This window comes from Neofelis nebulosa, chromosome 8, assembly GCF_028018385.1.
Source record: "Neofelis nebulosa isolate mNeoNeb1 chromosome 8, mNeoNeb1.pri, whole genome shotgun sequence".
Classification (NCBI taxonomy): domain Eukaryota; kingdom Metazoa; phylum Chordata; class Mammalia; order Carnivora; family Felidae; genus Neofelis; species Neofelis nebulosa.
In genome coordinates, this window is record NC_080789.1 from 101,954,590 (window position 1) to 101,978,112 (window position 23,523).

The following is a 23,523-nucleotide window of genomic DNA, read 5'->3' on the forward strand; positions in this document are numbered from 1 at the left end:
ATCTGGGCCTCCCTATTTTCTCCTAATTTCTTCTGGGCTGAGTGTAGCTTCCTGGCCCATGCCATTTTGGAAGGGTCAGCTGCCCTGGGGACCAGTCAGAGGACACTCAGTAACCTGAGGCTACTCTCCCTTACCCCTGCCTTCCAACACATACCAAAGGCAGGGCCACACCTGGGCCAAAGCTATGCCTGCTGCACCCTTCAGTGAAAATGCAGGCATGAGAGGCAGGAGGTGGTGGCGGCAGGGGGGGAGGAGGGGGTTGTATGGAACTTGTCTTGGGCAGATGGGGACCAGAGATCTCCCTGCAGTCTCTGGGAACCCACTGACCGTGCGACTGAGCCTAGCATCAGCCCCTGGGGATGGGTCGAGGTGGGACTGGCTTAAGATCCTTGTAAGAGGAACTTCAGGTTTAGACAGGATTAGTGCTGTGGAGAACAGATGTCTGCTGTTTGGAGGTCAAGGGTGACTGAGTAGGAAGGAGGGCCCCCTACTTTATGGAATGGCCATGGTGTGTGTCTATATTTATTTTTCTAAAGAGTAGAAGGCACGGATGAGAGGAAATACATAAAAAGAGATTTGGGAAGAGATCCAGATCCACACTTTAGCTTCAATGGGTCCATTGTGGGTCCCGGAGATGGGATTGCCCTGAGTTGGGGCAGGGCCTGTAGGGAATCACTGGAGACATTGGCAGAGGTCCCCCCTGCATGGACACTTGCCAGGATGTGTGATCTCTGGTCTGTGGTTCACTGGGCCAATGGCATGGCTGGATTGTGGTCTGGGGGAGGATGGAGGGGGTTCAGGTGGAGAGTGAGCTGAGGGCTCCGAGTTGTGGGGCAACAAAGGGGTGTCCTCGTACCCACCCACAGATGTGTCAGCCTGAGCTAGGAAGCTGGCTTGGGTGGTGGTGAGATCATGGGCAGATGGCCTCCTGGCCCCCCATTGGCCCCAACTGAAGTCACAACAGGGGACTTGCCCACGAGGAGACCTTAGGGCCACCCCTGAGCTGCGGGGTGAGGATGGCACCTTGGTCTCTGCCCTGCTGAGCTCAGAGAATGCCCGCCTCACCCCTCCTCTGTCCCCCATCTGGGCTGGCCTTTTAACCTGCTTGCCTTAGGGGACTCTCATGGGTGGGGCTGTGCCCTGTGGCCCCCGCCCCCCCAACACCAGTGCAGAGAAGGGCCTGTTCCTGGACCAAGCGACACCTGACCCCAGCAGAGCCAGATCCTGTGGGGCGGCTGTAGGGAAGGGCTGGGAGTCACAGTGAACTGAGAACAAGGAGCTGTGGGTTCTGGGCTGGGCTCCACCACTGACTGCATGTGGCTGTCACTTCCCTTAGTCCTCCCTTCCATAAAGTGAGACATTGATCCGAAGATCCTACTGTAACCTCTCACGGACTGAGGAGAGGGACCCAAGTTAGAGTCCTCCTGTGGAACACGTTTTCAGACTGGTGTGGGGAAAGAACATCTGGAGTTTCCACTTGGGGTGCCTGGGTTGCACGTGCATTCCACCTTTGCCACCTCCGAGGGGCTTCCGCACCTCCTCCTGCTCTTACCTCCCTCTTCTGTGTCCCTCCAGGGGAGTGTCTCGTCACAGGACAATCCCACTTCAAGAGCTTTGACAACAGGTACTTCACCTTCAGTGGGGTCTGCCAGTATCTGCTGGCGCAGGACTGCCAGGACCACACCTTCTCTGTTGTCATAGAGACTGTCCAGGTGAGCTTGCCTGCCACGAGTCAGGAAGCTGTGACCGGGGTTGGGGCAAGGTTGTCCCGTTTCCTTCGTGAGCTGCCGGGGTACATGCTCCAGAGACTGAAGCAAGGAGGGGAAATCTAGAGGGCACAGGGCTCCCCGCTGAGGATTGAAGTCCCAGACTGGCTTTGGAACCATAGGCCCAAGAGTTCTTTATAAAGACTGGAGCAGGACTGGGAACGGGTGTGGGGAGTCGGGCTCAGGGCCGTGTTCTGGCACACCTCCAGGGGCCCACTCACAGAGACCGCTCCATGAGAATGGAGCTGCTTCTCCTAAGAAGGCCATACGCTGTGTGGGGCTGTGCTCTTTCTCTGAGGAAATGGGTCCTGGGCTGGGGCACTGGGCTGGGGTTGTGGTGACATCGCTCTGTGTGCCGCTCTTGGCAGTGCGCTGATGACCCTGATGCTGTCTGCACCCGCTCCGTCACTGTCCGCCTGCCCAGACTGCACAACAGCCTTGTGAAGCTGAAGCATGGGGGAGGAGTCTCCATGGATGGCCAGGACGTCCAGATCCCTCTCCTGCAAGGTGTGCTCCCTCCTCCTCCAGGCCTGGGGTGGGTGCAGCTCACCTACAGAGCTCCTGCCCCTCAGCAGTGCTCACTGCCCACCTCTTCTGTGAGGAGAGCTAGCTTCGGAGGGGTGGGTATCCTCTATCCTCGGCATGCATCCTTTCAAGAAAGGAAGGCTTCCTGGAGGAGGAGGAGGATGGGTGGAGGAAGCTGGCTGGAGGCAAGGGAGCTGCTCTCTGGCATGGAAAGGGCGCAGAGGGGGAAAGGGGACCAAGAAGGTTTTCACTTGGCTTGAGCCAAAGGGGCGAGTTGAAGGTTGGGCACGGTGGTTGGAGCTCTCCTTTGAGGTGGGAAAGGAGCAGAGGCTGACGTGGAGAGGTTAGGGGGTGGCTGGTGATGGGTCAGACCAGAGGATATCGTGGGGCAAAGCCAGGCGACCCTGTGACCTGTGGGAAGAGCCGACCTGTCCAGTGACTTTGCCAGTTGGCACCACACCCTTTTGAGCAGCGTAATTGCCACCTTCACCCTCAAAGTGGCTGTCAGATCCTTCCTATTTCTTTCCCATGACCTTCATGGACCATGTGGCCCATTATCCTGGCATTGACCACAGCACGTCCACCTGTGTTTAATGCTGTCTGAGTCTCCCCATGAGGTACATTCCTCCAGGGCAAGAGATTATGTCTCCTACCTCGTCTCCAGTGAGAACTGCTGTATTCAACCACACAGCATCGCTCAGACATGACGACTGAGTAACTCAGCCTAGAAGTGGGGTGCAAGGCCAGAAGGGCTTGGGGAATACTCAGGGGTCAGGGGTTCAATGGGAGGCAGAGCCTCAGAAGCCAAGGATGCAGAAGCCTCTGCCGCCTTCTTGTGGCAGTGGAGTGAATGGCAGGCTACGGCCAGGGTACAGGGGCACCTTTCTACGGCACCCAATTTGTACTACCTCCTGATTATCCTTTCTCCTGAGACCCCGTTAAGCCTCATGGACATCCCCATCTGCCCCCAACTCCTTGATTTCATTGTTACAGTCCTTCATGAGATACCCCGTCTCTTCCCACTATACATCTGCCTGTCACCACCCTGCCCTCTCCCCATCTCAGTCTAAATCCTGTCCCTGCTCTGTTCCAGGTGACCTCCGCATCCAGCACACCGTGATGGCGTCTGTGCGCCTCAGCTATGGGGAGGACCTACAGATGGACTGGGATGGTCGTGGGAGGCTGCTGGTGATGGTAGGTGCCCTCCCAAACACTGCTTCCCTGTAGCCTGGACCTTACAAAGTTCTTCTTGTGCTCTGGCAGAGCTCTGGCTTTATGTGGTGGGAGGAGAATTCCTCTATCCCCAGGCCCTACGCCCCCAGAATAAGGAACAGGCCTCTCTTGTTTATGAGAGGCTGGTGTTTGTTGTCTGGACACCCCTTGTTTGCCCTGGGGGTTCTCCCTTCTGGGGCTGTGGTACCCCAAGGTCCTCCAGACTGGGCTGGCTCCTGAAGGGCTAGGAGGTAGCCTTTGGTGCCCAGCCTCCTGGCTGCAACAAAGCTGGGGAGCAGGGGGTGTCTCTCAGGGGGTGCCCACTGTGGGCAGCAAGGGAAGAGCCCATCTGGAACTCGCAGCCAAGGTCCCCTGTTGTGCACCCTGGGGGAGAAAGCCATCCTACTGCCCAGTAAGTTTGCCCTGGGAACTGCCAAATCCCTCCCCTGTCCCTGGGTGTCTGTGGTCTGGGGGGCCACTTCCTTGTGTTCTCCGTGGCCCCAGAGTCACATTTGGGTAGCAATCCATAGATTTCAACAGGGCTTCCTCTCTGGAAATTTCCCAGAGCAGATGGGCAGTGTGGTTGCCACTGCCATTTTTATAAATGAAGGAACCCAGGCTCAGGTGAGTCAGGACACGTGCCCAGGACTACGCACGTGATTGGTGGTGGAGCGGGATCAGCTCTCTGGCAGTGTCATTCCTGCTGGACCAGAGCTTCTCATTTCTTGGTCTTCAGATGACTTTGTACTCTTAAAAATTATTGAACACCCCAAGATCTTTTACAGAGGTTGTATCTGTCAATATTTACCATGTTGGAAATTAGAGAATTAAAATACATACTTATGAATTCACTTAAAAAATAACAATAATAATATATCGTATGCCTGAAACTAATATAACAATGCATGCTAATTACACTTCAATTGAAAAAAACCCAAACAAAAATAACAATAATAAATCCACTACATGTTAACATAAACAATAATTTTTTTTGAAAAATAACTATGTTTTCCAAAGGAAAAATAAGGAGTGAGAAGAATATTGTTTTACATTTCTGCCAATTTCTTTAATGGCTGGCTTAATAGGAGACAGCTGGAGACTCACATCTCCTTCTGCATCCAGTCTTTTGCAACATTATGTGTCATGTAGCCTCTGGAAAATTCCACCATACACTTGTAAGAACATGAGAGGGAAAAAGCTGAATAACATCTCTGTATGATTAGGAAAGTAGTTTTGGCCTTGTGGACACCTTGAAAGGGCTTCAGGGACCTCCATGCCCCAAAGGGTCCCAAGACCTCAGTTGAAGACCATAGCGCAGGAAGATCTCGGAGAGCTTCTTGTCAGCCTCTCCTCTGCAGTTAGAAAGAACTCACCCGGGTCTCATGGTCTTTTGGTTACAGAGTTAGGATCAAAATTCAGGTCTCCTGACCCCCGACTAACTCACCTCCGCACCCTGGTCTTCAGAAAGGGTGCCTCCCACCCTGCCATTGGCCATACCACATTCTCTAACCTCTATGTCACAGTAAGGGTGCTCTTGATCTGAGGGCTGAGCCTACCTCTGGAACAAGCCAAGGGGACCCAGGGGACAGAGGAAGATACTGCCTTAGTGGGGATAGTGTGACAGCAGGCCTGGGGGTGACAAGAGGGACTTTGTGGGGGAATGAGGGTACTCACGGTCTGGGAATGAGGAGGAAAGAGAGGATGCTGAGGCACAGGTGGAGGGAGTGAAGACATCACCTGTTTCGCTGCTCAGGTCAGGGCTGGCCTTGACCGCAGGCATTGTGTTTCAGCTTGTGTCCTCAGAAGAACCTCATTCATTCACGAACTTGCTCAGTCATTTGTTCAACATATAGTTAGTGAGTGTCCAGAGGCACCATTCTAGAGGACAAGGCTACAACTGTGAAACTCCGCAGACAAGGATCCCTGCCTCACTTAATTTATGTTGTACTGGGGGAAGACAGACGATAAACCAACCAAACCAGTAAATTATATCGTATATTAGAAGGAAATCCTGAGGAGGTGAATAAAGCAGAGAAAGGGACAAAAAGTGTCAGGGTCTGAGCATTTACATTTTAAATAGGGATGTTAGGGGGCACCTGGGTGGCTCAGTCAGTTAAGCATCTACAGCTCAGGTCATGATCTCATGGTTCACGAGTTCAAGTCCCGCTGAGCTGTCAGCACAGAGCCTGGAGCCTGCTTCGGATTCTCTGTCCTCCTGTCTCTCTGCCCCTGCCCCACTCGTACTCTGTCTCTCTCTCTCTCTCACAAAAATAAAATTTAATTAAAAAAAAAAAAATAGGTCAGGGAAGGCCTGGGTGCCTAGTGTGGCCAAACTTGAAATTTGTAAGGCAAACAGGGAAACATTACTTTATTCTCTTCTAATGGCATTTCCTTGGGTACATTTTATATGGGTCCGGAACCTTCCACTAGATTGTTCATCTTGCATCCTGTGAAGTCATAGCTGGAAGCTGGAAGGGGCACCAAGAGATGTCCGTAGGAGCTCAGTTCTAGTGCATGATGGTTTCAACACAGGGAGGTCATCTGGCTGTGTTAATTACATGCAGAGCAGGAGTCAGGATTCTGGGGTCCCAGACCTGGTTCCATCTTTGAATCAGGGCCGTCTCAATAGAAACCAGCAGCTGCCCCAAGCTGTAAAGTGTGAAAGGCAGGTTTAACTCCCTAGCTTGTCTGTGAGTATGCACTTTGGGCTCAGAAGGACGGAGAACAAGCCACATGCTGATGGCCTAGAGTTTGACCCCCAGAACCATCCTGGTCACCCATAGTGGGCTGCCCCAGATTCCTTGCTGACCCTACCTCCTCTGATCACACCACCTAGAGTCCTCCTTGGTCATGGTCCTTTCTTCCCAATGACACTCAGCGGCTGAGTCAAATTGAGATGGGAAGGTGTTGTTCTTTGTCACTGGGACTACTTGGACCATAATGGACTCAGCCTGCTTCACCCACACGTGTGACCGATATAGGTGTTCAGTAAAGGGGTGCTGACTTTGCACTTGATTCCGTGGGTGTCAGGGCTACCGCGTCTCCTCTGACAGGCGAGGGTGGCACAGAGCCCTCTGGACTAGGGCTCAACCTGGCTACTGCTTCCAGCTCTGCCACCACCTCTGACCTTAGGCCAGTCATTTTCCTCTCTGGGACTCAGTGTTGCCATCTTTAAATGGCTAGATCTCTAAAATGCCCCCTGGCAAGACTGCTCTCTGGGGCTGATTTAAGAGCAGGGATATTGCTGGTGGTAAACTTACACTACGGTTAGCTTTTCTTCCCTCTGCAGCCTCGGACTTGGCTACGGTTTATTAAGTTCGTATTTATTTTTCACCTGGGGAGCTCTTTTTGATTACAACTATCTCATTAGTGACTGGAAGCTGTGGCTGCTTTGGCCGCCACGGCTCCAGGGTAGTCTGCCTCTCCCTGCAGCTGTCCCCCATCTATGCGGGGAAGACGTGCGGCCTGTGTGGGAATTACAATGGCAACAGGGGTGACGACTTCGTCACGCCCGCTGGCCTGGCCGAGCCCCTGGTGGAGGACTTCGGGAACGCCTGGAAGCTGCACGGGGACTGTGAGGACCTGCAGAAGCAGCACAGTGATCCGTGCAGCCTCAACCCGCGCCTGAGTACGTAAGCCTGGGGGGCAGGGGAGCCTCGCGGAGCCCTGAGGTGTCTCCCAGGTTCCAGTGCATTCCATGGCACCAGTGCCCCCACTTTTGGGGGACAGGGGCACTTGGCTTTTACCATCAGCATTTGATTATCTGCATCTGGATCATTTATTCTTCAACGGCCCTTGATTGTGCACCATTCGTGGGCCGAACCCTGGGAAAGACGAGAGTAGTACATGTTTCCTGTCCCTGGACCTTCGCAGTCTGTTGGAGCAGCAGCCACACAGAATTAAATTATCGGAGGATAAATGCACTGGGGTGGCCATTTGCAGGTTGATCTGTGACATCATTTCAGCCCTGCATTCATTTCCCTCTCTTACCCAGCCCATCGTGGAACTATTTCTCCCGTCTGTCCGTGGGTGGTGTGCTCTGGAAATGCAATTTATTATGTATTTAAGCCAAACGTAAAGTTTATTGGTTGCAGGAGAAAAATCACATTGATTTGCAGTCGCTTTGCAGCGCGTGCTGCCGAGGGGGAAGCCGGTTGGGGGATTTCAGAGTGGGATTGGTCACTGCCGTCCGGGGGCGGGAGCTCCGAGGGCGGGGGCGGGGCCCCGGCCAAGCCCATGAGCTGCTCTCTCTCCCGCCACAGCCAGGTTTGCGGAGCAGTCGTGCGCTCTGTTGACGTCCTCCAAGTTCGAGGCCTGCCACCGCGTCGTGAGCCCTCTGCCCTACGTGCAGAACTGCCGCTATGACGTCTGCTCCTGCTCCGACGGCAAAGACTGTCTCTGCAGCGCCGTGGCCAACTACGCCGCAGCCTGTGCCCGGAGAGGCGTGCACATCGGGTGGCGGGAGCCCAGCTTCTGTGGTGGGTGCCCTCCCTGTCCGCCAGCTCTCGCACAGCCCAACCCCGCACAGTTCTCCTCGGATGTCCTGCGTGCGGCTCGTTCTTTTCACGGCAGTGTCTCTGCATTATTGCTTTCAGAACCGGGCCCAAGCGCATTTGGCAAGCATGGGTAGTGAGAACTGTTTATTTGCAGCCGCCCTCTCCTCCACCCCCCCCCCCCACCCCCCCCCCCCCCCCCCGCCCAACTCCTGCAGGACAGGCGGTGGGGACTGGCTCTCTCACAGGACAGTGTGATTACTCTAGCCTGTTCCGGGAGGGCGAGTTGCATCCCTCTGCCTGGTGGTGGTCTAGAACCTTGGAGTTCCTGGGAAGCAGAGATTTCATGTGGCTGCTGCCACCTAGTGTTCCATACATGTATGGCCAGGTGGAGGAATGAGTGAGTCCCAGATCCCAATGGGTCTCTGCACTCAGGTGTGGGGAATGCACCTGCGGATCCTTTGCTTGTAACTCCAGCCAGATGATCAGTAGACTCCTGGCCCACATCTCTGGCATTGATAGAGTTATGTAAGTTGAATGACATCAATGTCCCCAGCTGACTTTGGAGTCTCACTCTGCCATGTTAGATTTCTGCCACCACGGCTGGTATCTGCTCCACATTCTGGACCCTCGAACAGCTAGATTGTGCTCACTCTGTTGTTGGTGGTGCTGCATGGGGAACATGTGCCGAGTGCCCAGCATGGTCAGGCAATGCCAGTGGTGTAGAAACTGCCTCTGTACTAGGTGACTGTCACACTGAGTAAAAGGATAATGAGATTAAGGCAGAGGCAATCAATCAAGGAAGGCTTTCTGGAGGTGGTGTACTCGACCAGGCTTTAAAAAGTCACCATCTTGGCAGAAAAGAGTTGTTCCACAGGCGGATAGTAGTAGTGATGCATGGAAATGAGGAGGATATTCTGGGAGGATGAGGTGTCGTGAAATATTCTGATTTTTAGGGTGAAGTAGATGTGCGTGGAGACTAATACGCCCGTGGTCCTGGCAGAAGCAGGGAAATAGGAGCTATGAGAGGCGGAGAAAGGTCCTAATATATATCACGTATTTGAAGAAGCTTAGGTACAGGGCTCTAGAAGTGTCACTATTGGGGTCTAATGAGCCAACTCATGTTTCAAGTCTAAGCAGTGTCCTAAAAAAAGAGGAGCAGAGACAGAAGTGAGGATGAAAGGGACCACATGTATGCATGCATGCAGTTGTGCCTCCCTGTCCCTCTGAGTCGGGGATGCCAGAGTCATGGCCAGCAGCCGGAAGAGCAGAGTCTGAGGCCTTGCTGGAACTTGCGGGTGACTTCCCCGCCCTGCGGCCTTGAGCCCATCATCTCCCCCTCCACACCTCAGTTTCCTCATCGGGGTTTGCTGTTTAGAAACTGGGCAAAGTAATGAGGAAATGGCGTGCTGTTCATGACTATGCTTTGGTTGTCCACCAATATTAGAAATACTGCATTATCAGTGTGCTACAGCATCTGAAGGATTTCCTCATTTAGGACGTTCTCCCAGATCACTGAGGGCTTACCGGCACGTTCTGTAATCTCACGAAAGCTGCTGTCCTTCACCTCCTGAGAACAGAACAAAAGGGAACAGGCTGAGACTGTGGGAGCAGGGACTGAAATTTGGAGGCAGAAAATGTATGGGTGGTGGGAAGTTTTCTGTCTCTATGGGCTTATGTGGAGGTGAACCAGCGAAGAGGCTGGCCAAATGGTCCTGGAGGCCTGAGCCCCGAGGAGGGTGGGCAAGACTCCTGGGTTCCTGACTCCATCCTGTACCTCATTTTCTCCCTGAGAAATGAACAGAGCTCCCTACACCACTAACTCCATCCTTAAGAAGAGCCCCCATCAGCTGGGGATGCTCATGAAGCAAGGACTGATCATGCTGTGAGGAGATTGGGAGAAGCATGCTTTGTTTTGCTTGTTACTTGGTTACATTTCCTTTGGGAAGAAAAGAGCATAGGCTTCTTGTAGATGGGGATCAAGTCTTAACCACTTCTGCCTCCATGAGCCTAGCACAGCCCCTGGCACACAGTGGGAGCATGAGAAACGTCTGTTAAACTGAGGTGGCCACTGCTCCTTCTGGGGAGGAAGCCCAGAGGAGAAATTCAATACCGCTCGAAGCCAGTTCTAGAGACATCTGTCAGAGAGAAAAAGCTCTCTGCTCCAGCTGCTCTTTAATGGGTGAATGAATGTGCCCTTAATATCACAGGTTCAATGGATTGAAAGAGAGTTGCATTTTTATTGCCCCAAACACCCCATCTTAACACACCCTGCTCTCAATACTCATCCACTGACCCAACCTCTCTGCTGGTTCAGAGAAAAACCCATGTCTAATATGGTTATGGAGCCCCCTCCCTTCTCAGATCCCCTCAAATACTAAACCCTGAGCAGGTGCAGGAGGGGAAGCCTACAGGGGCTCTCCAGGTGTTCTCACCCCCATGTCTGAGGTTCACGGCCAGGGCTTCCTTTTACACTTTCTGTGACACATTTTGCCAGTGGGTGTCCACTGTAGAAATGGATTCTAACAGAGAGGCAAGGTTTCTAATGGTCCCAGCAGGAGTGTCCTCAGAGTGAGGTGGTCATTTCTTGGATAGGAGCTGATTAGCAAGAAGAAAGCCTTTAGAAAGGGCAAAGCACTTCCCACGCCCCCAGTAAAGGGTTTCCTCATTGGGGTGCTCACGGTGTTGGCCAGAATTCAGGAGTGCTAGGTCTTCTTAGGCCTGGGCCTTCATCTGGAATACCCCTCCCATCTGGAGCCCCCTGAGCTGGGGCTGTGTTTCCGCAGTCATCATCATGATAAAACAGCTGTGAGCATTTACCATGTGCCAGGCATTACTCTGAACTTGTTAGCTCCCTTAACCTTGACAACAATCCAGGTGGGTGTTAGTGTATTCCAGTGAGGAAACTGCTCAAGGTCACAGCGTAACTAACTAATGGCAGAACCAAGGCTCAAACCCAGGAATTTGGGAGACAGAGCCTGTCCACTTCCCTGTATTGCTGCTTTGGCACACGTCCTCTTGGGTCTTGTCTGCTGTGCTGTTTCTCTGTGGGAAGAGGCCAGGGAGAGTGAAGGAGGGGAGGAGACAGGGCTGCCCACCTGGCTGAGGCAGGCACAAGAGTGTCCCCACACTTTGTGGCTGTCCTCAAAAGCATGGCTCCTAAGGGGTTGTTTCCTTTGTAGAGCATAATGGTTAAGAGCATGAGCTCTTGGTCATAGAGAGCTGGGTTTAAATCCTGCCTCTGCTTCTTCCTGGGAGGCATGACCTTGACAAATTACTTAGCTTATGTTTGAGTTTTCTTACTCGTAAGAAGAGGGCTATGAGATCTAATTCAATGGGAGGCGTAAAAGGCACAGAAGCTGGTGAAAAGCAGGATATTCAGTAGATGCTCAATTATCATCATCCCAGGAGAAATGCCCTTGCCTGTCATGCCCAGTTCTTTTTAATATTCACAGTGTCAAAATTCACCTGATTTCTACATGTCCCAGACTTCAAGGATTCAGAGACCACTAAAGCAGGATCCCCCTAGTTCAGCAGAGGGGAAACCATGTGCATTCATTATTATCATAGGCATTTGTGAGCATGACAATACAGTTTTGCTCCTAGTAGGAAAGGAAGGTAGTGATTGTACAGATACAATTGGGGTTACAGGTCCTAGAAAGACAGTCCTTGTCATCTGCATGTTTCCACTGAGGCCTTCCTTTCCCTTGCCTCTCTCCCAGCGCTGAGCTGCCCACAGGGCCAGGTGTACCTGCAGTGTGGGACCCCTTGCAACATGACCTGTCGCTCCCTTTCTTACCCGGATGAGGACTGCAATGAGATCTGCCTGGAAGGCTGCTTCTGCCCCGCAGGGCTGTACCTGGATGAGAGGGGAGACTGTGTGCCCAAGGCCCAGTGCCCCTGTTACTATGACGGCGAGATCTTCCAGCCTGAAGACATCTTCTCAGACCATCACACCACGTGGTAAGTGCATGCAGCAGGACCGGGGACCTCAGGAATGGCAGGGCTTGAGAGGAAAATGGTCCTCCAAATCCTTCATTTTGTGGGTGGGAAACTGAGGCCCAGGGAAGAAAGTGCCTTGCCCAGACTTGCACGGCAAGTCAGAAGGAAAGCTGGGATTTCACCCAGCTGGAGTGGCTTCCTTACTCATGGCTGGCAGGAGGACTGTTTCAGCTTCATTGCCAACTCTCACGTGTTGAGCCCCATTTCCCTGCAGTAGGTCTTAGTTTCCCTTTTTGAGAACAGGAAATGGGAGGGCTCCCTGTCCCCTCCCCTGTAGCCCCCTGGCAGTGTTCCCAGGCGGGGGCATTTGAACCAGCAGAAAATAGACTAAGGCAGCCTCACCTCAGTGGTTCATTGCTACCCTGACTTGCTTTACATACTTCCCTGAAAAATAGCTCCAATCACACTTGCTTCTTTTGGCCCTTTGCCCCGGCCCTCTGTCCTGGTCCGTTTCAGAGGGGCTGTCACGGTCACAGGAGAAATTTATGACATTTCCTTGTCACCTGCTCTGGCCTGGGTGCTGGCTTAGAGATTGGTGATCTGAAGGAGAACAAGACACAGTGTGTGCCCCAAAGAAGCTGATGGTTTACTAGGGAGACCAGTTAAAATGTCCTGTGGAATATTTCAGACATAAAAGTAGAGAGAATAGAGTGAGGAGCCCTAAGGCATCTGTCCCCAGATTCAGTGATTATCAGCACTTTGCCATTCTTGTTTTATCTATTCCCTCCTCCCCCTTTTGGCTGGAATAAAGAAAATCTCAGATATTACATCATTTCATCTGAAAATATTTCAGTATGTGTTTCTAACAGATAAGCACTTAAAAAACCCGATCTAACCATAATACCATTGTTCAGATAAGCACTAACAATGATTCCTGATAACACCTAATATTCCATCCATGTTAGCTTTCTTGACTGTCTCAAAATGTCTTTTTATATATAATTGGTTTGTTCAAATCAGAATCCAAACAAGGTCTGCACACTGTGTGTGGTATGAAGCTTTTCCTCCTCACTTAGTGAGATAAGTTTGTGGTCCTTCGCCATCTCTTATGCCCAGAGCAGGTTGGTTATGCTTGGATAGAAAGAATGGTTGTCATTGGACTTGGATTTAAGCAAAATGCATTGTATCCCCCTCTGGACTGTGACCTCCCCAAGAGTAGAGACCACATCTTAGGTCCTGATTCCCAGCACCCAGCACACTTATGGCAGAAAATAGGCATAGTCAATGTTTACTGAGATGAAAGAACAATCATATTTGGTAGGCTCGCCATTTTGTAGACATAAAAATCTCTACTCACTCAGAAAAGGTCAGATTGCTTCCACTTGGGAGGAGCTGGAGAAGACCCAGTGCAGGAGGTAGCTTTGGGTTTGAGGAAGATTCTAGCAGTGGGTGTGGGCTGGGCCTGTGGAGGAGGGCTTTGGGGTGGAGCCGAGGCCCAGGGCCCAAAACACACAGGGAGTACTCACCAGTTACCAAGGTAAGTCCTCTGGGGGGGCATATGTTGCATGAAGGGAAAATAAGCCTGGGAGGATGTTGGGCATCTTCGAAAGAATGGGGAGGGGGGACTGGAGCAGTAGGCAAGGTGGACCTCAGAGGTTTTGAAAGAGCAAATAGGTCAAAGCGTAGCTTTAAGGAGTGGGTTCTGGAAGCTGCATGAGGTGTGGAGGCAGGGAGATCAGTTGTGGGAAGAAGTTGACACAGTCTGGTCAAAATGTGCTAAGGCCCCGGGCCAATACTAGCTGTGGAGATGGAGCAAGGGGACAGAGGCCAGAGACCCCAGGAAGTAAACAGACTGGGGGGACATGTAGGGGGATGAGGTTGGCTGAAGACGGCCCCGGGGTTCTGGACTGGAGTGCCCGGGAGTGCAGGAACAGCAAGAGGGCTCCTTGTGGGTAGGGGGAGGATCATGAATTTGGTCTTAGCCCGGGGGGCTGAGTTGCCAAGAACGCGTGCTGGTGAGTGAGGGGAAACAGTCACCGGAAGGGTGGGTGTGGGACTCGAGTGAGAGGTGGAGGCTGGACAAGATTTGCGTGGAGGTGTTCTGTATGGCTGCAGGGGCAGCCGGGCCCACGAAGGAAGTGGATTGAGGAGCAGAAAAGGAAACTGAGTTCAGAGCTTGGGGGGATGTTCAGAGGGCCAGGGGAACAGAAAGAGGATCCTATGAGAGAGGCCAAAGGAAAAAGGCAAGCAAAAAGGCACAGCGAATGCCGGGCCATATGGTGGAGGTGAGGAGAGCAGGAGAGTGACAACATCTGTTGGTCTGAGCATTGGGCCTTCACCCAAGTGGTCGTTTTACTCTGGTTGTCCAGCTATGATTTTCAGGGTGTTTCTCTCTGGGACCTTAAAATAATGCCGTTAGAAGGCAAGCATCGCTTTTCTTAGTAAGGAATTTGAGGCTTAGGGAGATTATCACTTTCCCAAATCATCTAGCCAGTGATAGAACCCAGGGACTCTTAGACTCTTCATATTACATGGAGAGGAGGCTGTTGAATTTGGCAATCGGAAGGTCATAGTGGCCCCCATGTTGTAGTAGTGTGGTGAGGAAAGAAGCCAGAGGGTAGGAGGCTGGGGTGACTTGGAGGACAGCACGTGTCCCTGGTCATTTTACCATATTGGAGGCACAGGGAAGGTGGGGAGATGAGGTGCAGAGGGCCCTGGGTGAGCAGAGCTGAGGAATAGCCCTGGCTTCAGGCTTTCTTCAGGATTTGCACATCAGTGACCTCTCCATGATATGTTCCTGGGCTCTCCTTTGGGCACCAGGGCTGAAAGCTATTGTCTGTCCTGTCTCTCCACTTCATTTAGAAAACTGGATTTCATGGAGAATGGGAACCATCAGGAACTTGGGGCTTGTTTTGTGGCTCTTTATTTTTATCCCCGCACACTGAAGAGTGAGCCCCATGGAGCAAATGCTGGTGATGCCCACAAGAGGTAGTAGGAAGGTACAAACACATGTGTCTAGAAGTATCTTTAGGCTGTTTGGTCACCAGACAGGCATCATGATAGAGCACTTACACTATTGCAAGCCAGGTTCTGGGCCAGGAGTTGATTATAATCCTACCTACAAGGTTTTTCTTCTCTTTTCTTCTTTCTAAAAATAAAATTAAGCTTTTGGGTCATGTCCAAATGACAGACAGACCATGACATGAGGATATTTTAAAATCAGGTGTTAGTTAAAAACCAGAGGGCGCAGTTTCTGCATGTGCCCAGAGAGGGAAGGGCTGATTCTCTTTTGCTCATTTAATAAATTTTCATTGAACAGCAGCCACATTAAAAATCATTTAAAATCATTACTATTAGAGAAATACAAATCACAACAACGAGTATTACTTCATATCTACTAGAGTGGAAAAATTTGAAATCTGGGTAATGCCAAGTGTCGGCAGGGCTGTGGAATATGGGGTCCCCGCTCTGCTACTGTTAGGACATACACCTGTTCAGACACCCCAGTATCTTTCCCAAACCTAAATCTGATTATGTCGTATCCCTGCTTGGAATCCTTAATAGCTTCCCCTCAGTAGGCCTTAGGATAGAGACCAAATCCCTATGATGGCCTCCCAGGCCCCATGTGATCTGACCCCTGCCTACCTCTCCTTTCTCCAGTCTCCTGGCCTTCTTTAATCTGGAAGGTGCATTGCTCCTGGTGCCCAGGAAAGCAGTTGGCATGATTTATGCAAATTAGATACCCACACCTGATATGCCCACAGTCCTGCTCTCAGGCATATACACTAAAGAAACTCTCACACAGGCTCTTAAGGGCACATGTATGAAGATGTTAGTCACAGCTTTGTTTGAGGTCTGTGTCCATCCCTGGGAGGGTGCATGGGGAAAAGGCAGTGGATGCACACAGTAGAGGATCATTCAGCCTTAGAAGCACCGGGAAAGTAGGTATGTATTAGCAGGGTTCAATCTTGAACACGTGGTGGTAAAGAAAACGACAAAACACTGTGATATATGAGATAGTACCACTTATACAAGTTAAACATACAGGCATGCGAAAGAAATACATATTTTGTGAGAATATATGCAGGCAGGTCTACACTGAACAGAATAAGATTGTATTAGTTTTCTGTATCTATTGCTGCATAAAAAAATTAACCCCAAATTTAACAGCTTGAAAGAATGGACATGTATAATGTCACACGGTTTCTAAGGAGCAGGACTCCCGGAGCAGCTTGGCTGGGTGACTAGGTTTGCTCATGAGGTTGGAGTCAAACTGTTGACCAGGGCTGCAGGCTGAGTCATCTGGAGGCTTGCCTGGCTCTGGAGGCTCCATTCCCAGCTCATTCACACAGCTCTTGGCAGAAGGCTTCATTCAGTTCCTCGCCATGTGGGCCTCTGCATTGGGCTGCTCGTGAAGTGGTTCCCCGGAGTGAGTAATCCAAGAGAGCACCAGGACAGGAGCTGCAGTCTTTTATAGCCTAATCTCAAGTGACACATGGTATGTCACTGCTGCCACATACTGTCAGCACACAGATCAACCTTGGTGCAATGGAGATGACACAAGAGTTTGAACACCAGGAAGTGGGGATCCTCGGGGGCGCTTTAGGAGACTACATGTCATAAAAATAATTGCCCGTGTTAGGGGAGGGGATTGGGATCGGAGGAGAGGAATAAAAGAATATGTAAAAAAAATATTGAATACTTTATGCAGAGCCTTATGCTGCCTGCTGAACAGATAATGAGCAAAACCGGTCACAACTTCTACCGTCTTTGATCTTATAGTCCAGTGACACAGAGAGAGATGTTAACCAAATAATAACTCCAATACATGCAGAGTCACAAGTGTGGAAGAAAGAGAAGTACGTGGTCTATGAATCCTTGAAATGGGCTAGAGAAAAGGTAGGCAGGAGTCAGATCGCATGTGGCCAGGGAGGCCATCTGAGGGATTTGGTCTCTTTCCTAAGGCCTCTTGAGGGGAAGCTACAAAGGAGTCCCAGCAGGGAGGTGACATAATCATATTTAGGCTTTGGAAAACCCTTGGGCTGCCAGGAGGAGTGTGTTTTGGAGAGAGGCAAGAATAGGTGCAGAGACATCAGTCAGTTAGGAGCTTCTGCCTTGTCCAGGTGACAGGTGGTGGCGGCTTATGGCAGTGAAGGTAGAGAAGTGGATGTGAATGCCAGAGACGTTTAGGAGACAAGGTCCAAGGGCTTGGTGATGGTCAGACATGGGGGTTGGGAAGAAGGCAGTATCAGGGCTGACCCCTCGTTTGCTGGTTTGTGAAACTGGATGGTTGGTGGTATCATACAATGAATCAGAGCCCTGGCGGGGGACTGGCTTTGGTGGTGGGATCATGACTTCAGTTTTGGGCATACTGAGTTTGAAGTCTTTGTTATGCCAAGATGGCTATCATGTGGGCACTTGCATACACGGATCTTGGGTTCAAAGGAGAGATCCCAGCTGCTGGTGTAAATTTGTGAGTCGTCTCTGTCATAGAAGCTGAGTGTATGGATGGCAGCCTAGAATGAGAGCCCAGGGTGCAGCCAGCAGAGGGGTGAGCCTGAAAGAGCAACTAGAAAAGTAGGAGGAAAACCAGGAGAGATTTGTTTCTTGTCCTAGAAGAACAGGATAGTCACAGTGGTGAATAATGTCGAAAGGGATCGGGTAAGGAAAGAACTGAAGATGTTCCACTGGGTTTGGTGACATAGAGAGGGTGAGTGGCCTTAGCGGGCTGTGTTTCAGATGAGTTATGGGACTGCCTTGACTTGGACGGGGAGACGGTGAGTGGGAGGTGAGGAAAAGGAGCCAGCAAGCATAGCCGCTCTTACGAAGCTGGGTTCTGACTTTCCTCTCTGCAGCTACTGTGAGGATGGCTTCATGCACTGTACCACGAGTGGAGCCCCAGGAAGCCTGCTGCCTGACACTTTCCTCAGCAGCCCCCTGTCTCACCGCAGTGAGTACTGTCCCCCTGGAAGGGCTCTTCACCTCGCCGCTGGGCTGCTCTGTCTGATGTGCCTGTGCATTCAGGCACATGTCAGGGTTGACACCATTTTTATGTTCATGTGAGTGGTTTTCAGGCCTTGACATGCCTTTGCATGTGTGCATCCAAATTATTGAGGCAGGGAAGAATTTTATTTCAGGGGAAAAATTGAGTTATCTGCAAGATGGATTCAGTGAGACCTCTGTTTTGCCCACGGTGACCTTAACCCAGTGAGTAGCTGTAAGTTGGTCACCTTGATTGTGGTGAAGACCACCCCCCTTCGTTAGCCTCTTTTTACTCAGGGACCTACTTACAAGGATGTCTGTCTGTCTGTCTATCTATCTGCTTATCTATCTAATTGTTTTATTTTATTTATTTTTCTTTCTCAGGATAAGTGTACTCTCTTTAATCCCCTAGTTCCCCCATCCTCCCACACACCTCCCCTCTGGTAACCATCCATTTGTTTTTTGTAGTTAATAATCTGTTTCTTGGTTTGTTTCTCTCATTTCCACCCCCCTTTGCTCATTTGTTTTATTTCTTAAATCCCATATATGAGTGAAATCATATAGTATTTGTCTTTCCCTGACTGGCTTATTTTGCTTATGATTGTACTCTCTAGCTCCATCCATGTCATTGTAAATGACAAAATTTCATTCTTTTTTATGACTGAATAATGTTCCGTTGGATATATGTATCACATCTCCTTTATTCAATGATTTATCCATGGACACTTGGGCTGCTTCTGTAGTTTGGCTATTATAAACAATGCTATTTAAAGGCAGATGTGCATGTATCCCTTTGAATTAGTGTTTTTGTAATTTTTGGGTAAATACCCAGTAGTGTGATTCTTGGATTGTAGGGTAGTTCTATTTTTAGCTTTTTGAGGAACCGCCATACTGTTTTCCACAGTGGCTGCACCAGTCTGCATTCCCATCAACAGTGTACGAGTGTTCTTCTTTCTCACCTCCTTGCCAACACTTATTGTTTCTTGCATTGTTGGTTTTAGCCATTCTGACAGGTGTATGGTGATAATACATTGTGGTTTTTATTTTCATTTCCCTGATGATGAGTGATGTTGAGCATCTTTTCATGTGTCTGTTGGCCATCTGGGTGTCCTCTTTGGAGAAATAGGTCTTCTTTGCAGAATGTCTTCTGCCCATTTTTTAACTGGATTATTTATTTTTTGGATGTTCAGTTGTATCAGTTCTTTGTATATTTTGTATACTAACTCTTTATCAGATATGTCATTTGCAAGTATCTTGTCCAATTCTGTAGGTTGTCTTTTAGTTTTATTGATTGTTTCTTTCACTGTGCAGAAGTTTTTGTTTTGATGTAGTCCAAATAGTTTATTTTTTTATTTTATTTCCTTTGTCTCAGGAGATTTATCTAGAAAAATGTTGCTTCAGCCAATGTCAGCAAGATTACTGCTTGTGCTCTCTTCAAGGATTTTTTTATGGTTTCAGTTCTCACATTTAGGTCTTTAATGACAAGGGTACCTGTTTAGAAAGCTTCTCAGATGGATGTGAAAGAGGAGAGTTTGGGCATATTGTTTTCAGTTTGAAGGTCCTAATAGGTGCTACACTGTTGAAGGACAAGGCACAGAAGGGAGAAGGGGCTGACCTAGCTTTGAGGGGACCATATTCACACTTATGGATCAGGGAAAACTAATTGGCTTCCAGATGGATCCTTGCTTAGAAAGGACTGTCCCAGTAGGAGGGAGAGGGATGCTATTAGGCAGATAAATGAGCTATTTTCAACATCTGGCTTGACCACCTCTCTCTGCCTTCTGCTTCCCTCAAGACGCCATCTCTCCAAGTGACACAGATGTGTGCCATGCATTGGCTTTCCAGTTTGTCCTGGTGAGAAGTCAGGCTGCCCTGTATGACTGATTGGGGAGCATCTCTCAGCCTTGAGCTGGGACAAGATCCTAAGCAAGTGAGTGGCTCACAAGTTGAAATCAGAACTTGTGACCTTGTCTTTTTCTGTTCAGGCGGCTCTAACAAAACACCACAGACTAGGTGGCTTAACTATGAGAAATACAGGAATGTATTTATATATGGAGGCTGGAATTCCAAGATTAGGGTGCCAGCAAGGTCAGGTAAAGTTTGCAGACTTCTCCTGTGTCCTCACAGGGCAAGAGGGGCTGGGAGCTCCATGGGTTGTCTTCAGCAGGGCACAAATCCGATTCGTGAGGGCTCTACCCTCATGGCCTCATCACTTCCCAAAGGGCTCATTTCCTATCACAACTACCTTTGGGGTCAACACATGAATTTACGGGGGCACATTCAGTCTGTAGCGGACCTCAGGGTCACTAAATCCTTCTCCTCCTCTCTTTGCCGATTGCTCATGTCCCTGCCCTCTCTTGGCTTTTTTCTAGCTGATAGTTCCTGGAAGCGGTCATCTTTTGTGAAGTCAAGAAGCTCCTAGAATTTTGTACGATTTGGAAGAGCCACTTGACCTTTTAGGATTTCAGTTTCCTAACAAAAGTTTCCATATAAAATTAAGACTGGGGGGTGCCAACGTGGTTCAGTTGGTTAAGCATATGACTTCGGCTCAGGTCATGATCTCACAGTTGGTGAGTTCGAGCCCTGCGTTGGGCTCTGTGTTGACAGCTCAGAGCCTGGATCCTGCTTTGGATTCTGTGTCTCCCTGTCTCTCTGCCCCTCCCCAGCTCATGCTCTGTCTTTCTCTCTCTTAAAAATAAATAAACATTAAAAAATTAAAAAAAAAAATAAGGTTGGAACCTGTTCACAGGAGACAGTAAGTGCTCTATGCAGTAAGATAGAAATGCTGTGAAGTGCATCTGGGTTTTTGAAAGGAAAGTGCTGTATCAATCATCTGATGTTATCATTTATTCAATCAGCCATTGATACCTCCCAACTGTCAGGAAATATGCTACATCCTGAACAAAGGAGACACAACCCTGCTTTCACGGAACATTTATTCTGGTATTCTAGTTGGCAATGGGTGGGCAATCAACAAATAAGTAAAACAGACAGTATATCTTGTTGACAGTATATCAGAGGGTGGTATTGGAGGCCATCTGATGGAGGCTTGACAAAGCAGGCAGGGCGGGGAGGGGTGTCAAGGGACAGAGTGTAGCAGATTTAAATAGAGCGGCTGGAGTGGCCAGTGGCTGGGCAGAAAATGACATAGGGGCACCTGGGTGGCTCAGTCGGTTAAGCGACCGACTTCGGCTCAGGTCATGATCTCGTGGTCCGTGAGTTCAAGCCCCGTGTCAGGCTCTGTGCTGACCGCTCAGAGCCTGGAGCCTGTTTCAGATTCTGTGTCTCCCTCTCTCTCTGACCCTCCCCCATTCATGCTCTGTCTCTGTCTTAAAAATAAATAAATGTTAAAAAAAATTGAAAAGAAAAAAAAAAGAAAATGACATAGAAATCTCCCCTTAAGGGGCGCCTGGGTGGCGCAGTCGGTTGGGCGTCCGACTTCAGCCAGGTCACGATCTCGCGGTCCGTGAGTTCGAGCCCCGCGTCAGGCTCTGGGCTGATGGCTCAGAGCCTGGAGCCTGTTTCCGATTCTGTGTCTCCCTCTCTCTCTGCCCCTCCCCTGTTCATGCTCTGTCTCTCTCTGTCCCAAAAATAAATAAATGTTGAAAGAAAAAAAATTAAAAAAAAAAAAAAAAAAAAGAAATCTCCCCTTAAGGTTTTTGTAACCAAGTTAGCATGACCATTTTAGGAATGGTCCCCTTGGGGCCCCCAAAGGTTACTTTTTATTACCCAAATGCAGGTCCTATAAAGCCTAGGTCTGGACATTTCTGCAGTGCCTCCCGATTTAATGCAACCTGCTATGGCAGGCTCAAGGGGATGAGGAACGTGGGCAGTCATAGGGCTGTGGAGAGCCAGAGAGGTGCCTTCAACGTAGGCAAAGGTCTGGGGCTCAGATGAATAGATGAGGTGGCCATCTAGTCCCACTTGGGGAACCTGGCTCAGTGTTGGACCTGCTGGAGGTCAGGTCATCCCAGGGAGGGGGCAGTTGGGTCTCTGGAAGTGAGTGGCTGCACCTGGGGGAACCAAGGACAGTGTGGAAGGTAGATTCATCCTTCACGGGTCGCCTCTTTGGTTTTTCTACTTCCAAGGCAAAAGGAGCCTGTCCTGTCGGCCCCCCATGGTCAAGTTGGTGTGTCCTGCTGACAACCCGAGGGCTGAAGGGCTCGAGTGTGCCAAGACCTGCCAGAACTACGACCTGCAGTGCATGAGCACGGGCTGCGTGTCCGGCTGCCTCTGTCCCCCGGGCATGGTAAGCCACCACAGCCACAGAGGTGGGCAGCCTGGCGTTTCCCTGCAGGCGGGCACACATGAGGTGGCTCTGGGGCAGACAGAGGAAAAAATAGGAGCCAAACAAGAATGGTAATGGGGGCAGAAGTGGTGATGGGGTCAGGGGTGGGGGAGCGCCTTCTGTGGCTGACTCAGCCGCCAAAGTCGGGAAGGGAGATGGTGGGAAAGTGTCTAGAGTCCATCCTGATGAGATCTGACAAAAACACAGGAACTTAGGGCACAGAGGTGCCGGAGGAAGCAAAGCAAGTATTTCCAGAAAATACTTACAAGTGACAACAGGCATTTCCCCTGGAATTTTCCCAAGGGCCGCATTCTACTTACTCAGAGGAAAGAGCACACATGTATTTGCATGTGATTTGCATATATACATATAACTTTCTATTTCAAGAGATGTTGATGTTGCTGCCCCTTCACCAGCAAGGACCAGCCCAAGTCCCTTCCCCTTGCTGAGCCTTGTTTTCCTCATCTGTAGAGTGGGTCACAGTCTTGGCCAGCTCTTGACATTCCATGATTCTGGGGCTGGGGCTTCAAACACCCAATCTGCGGCCAGCGGTTCCTTGGATACCTTGCAGAGTCCAAGGCATGCTGGTTTGCAACTACCTGGCTCTAGATTGCTGCTGGCGGCAGTGCTGTGAGCGGGCCCCTGCCCCTTACCTTCCCCCCAAGTCTGGTTGTCGGCCGGTGTAGTGTAAACATATGACAGTAGTCCCCCCATCCGTGGTTTTGTTTTCCAAGGTGTCAGTTACCCACAGTTAGCTGTGGTCCAGGAGCAGATGCTCTTCCTTCTGACGTCTTGTCACAAGGTCAATATCAGCCTCATGCTTTGTCTCAATGCCTGTGTCATTGACTTTACTCCATCTCATCCCTTAGGCATTTTGTCATCTCATGTCATCATGAGAAGGGTGAGTGAGTACAGTACAGTAAGGTACTTAGAGAGACCACATTCATAGAACTTTTACTGCAGCATATGTTATAACTGTTTTATTTATTGTTGTTAATCTCTTACTGTGCTGATTTATAAATTAAACTTTATCATAGGTATGTGTATATAGGGAAAAAAAGAGTATATATGGGCTCGGTATTATCTGCGATTTTAAGCATCCCCTGGGGGTCTTGGAATGCATCCCTGTGGATAAGGAGGGAATGCTGTAGGCCTGTTATTCTTGTCACCCTGAAAGAAGCAACTTCTGGGTTCTTCTCTTTCAAAAGCATCAGGTCTTCTTGCTTTCTCTGACTCCAATTCCCCATACCCAAAGTGAGCAGTGTGTGTCTGGGGCAGGAGTTGTGGACGCCGAAGTGGGAGGGGGTGGGATGGC

At 50.1% G+C, this 23,523-nt stretch overlaps 1 protein-coding gene across 1 annotated transcript in view; it reads left to right on the forward strand.

Moving 5' to 3' along the window:
- The window catches only part of VWF (von Willebrand factor), a 136,933-nt gene that overhangs the window by 46,928 nt on the left and 66,482 nt on the right, over positions 1 to 23,523 (forward strand). Inside the window, exons 11-18 of the mRNA XM_058743945.1 lie at positions 1,576 to 1,712; positions 2,135 to 2,273; positions 3,385 to 3,485; positions 6,936 to 7,131; positions 7,766 to 7,981; positions 11,719 to 11,959; positions 17,794 to 17,888; positions 22,009 to 22,169. Of these exons, the coding sequence (XP_058599928.1) occupies positions 1,576 to 1,712; positions 2,135 to 2,273; positions 3,385 to 3,485; positions 6,936 to 7,131; positions 7,766 to 7,981; positions 11,719 to 11,959; positions 17,794 to 17,888; positions 22,009 to 22,169 (1,286 nt within the window). The remainder of the gene's footprint in view (positions 1 to 1,575; positions 1,713 to 2,134; positions 2,274 to 3,384; positions 3,486 to 6,935; positions 7,132 to 7,765; positions 7,982 to 11,718; positions 11,960 to 17,793; positions 17,889 to 22,008; positions 22,170 to 23,523) is intronic.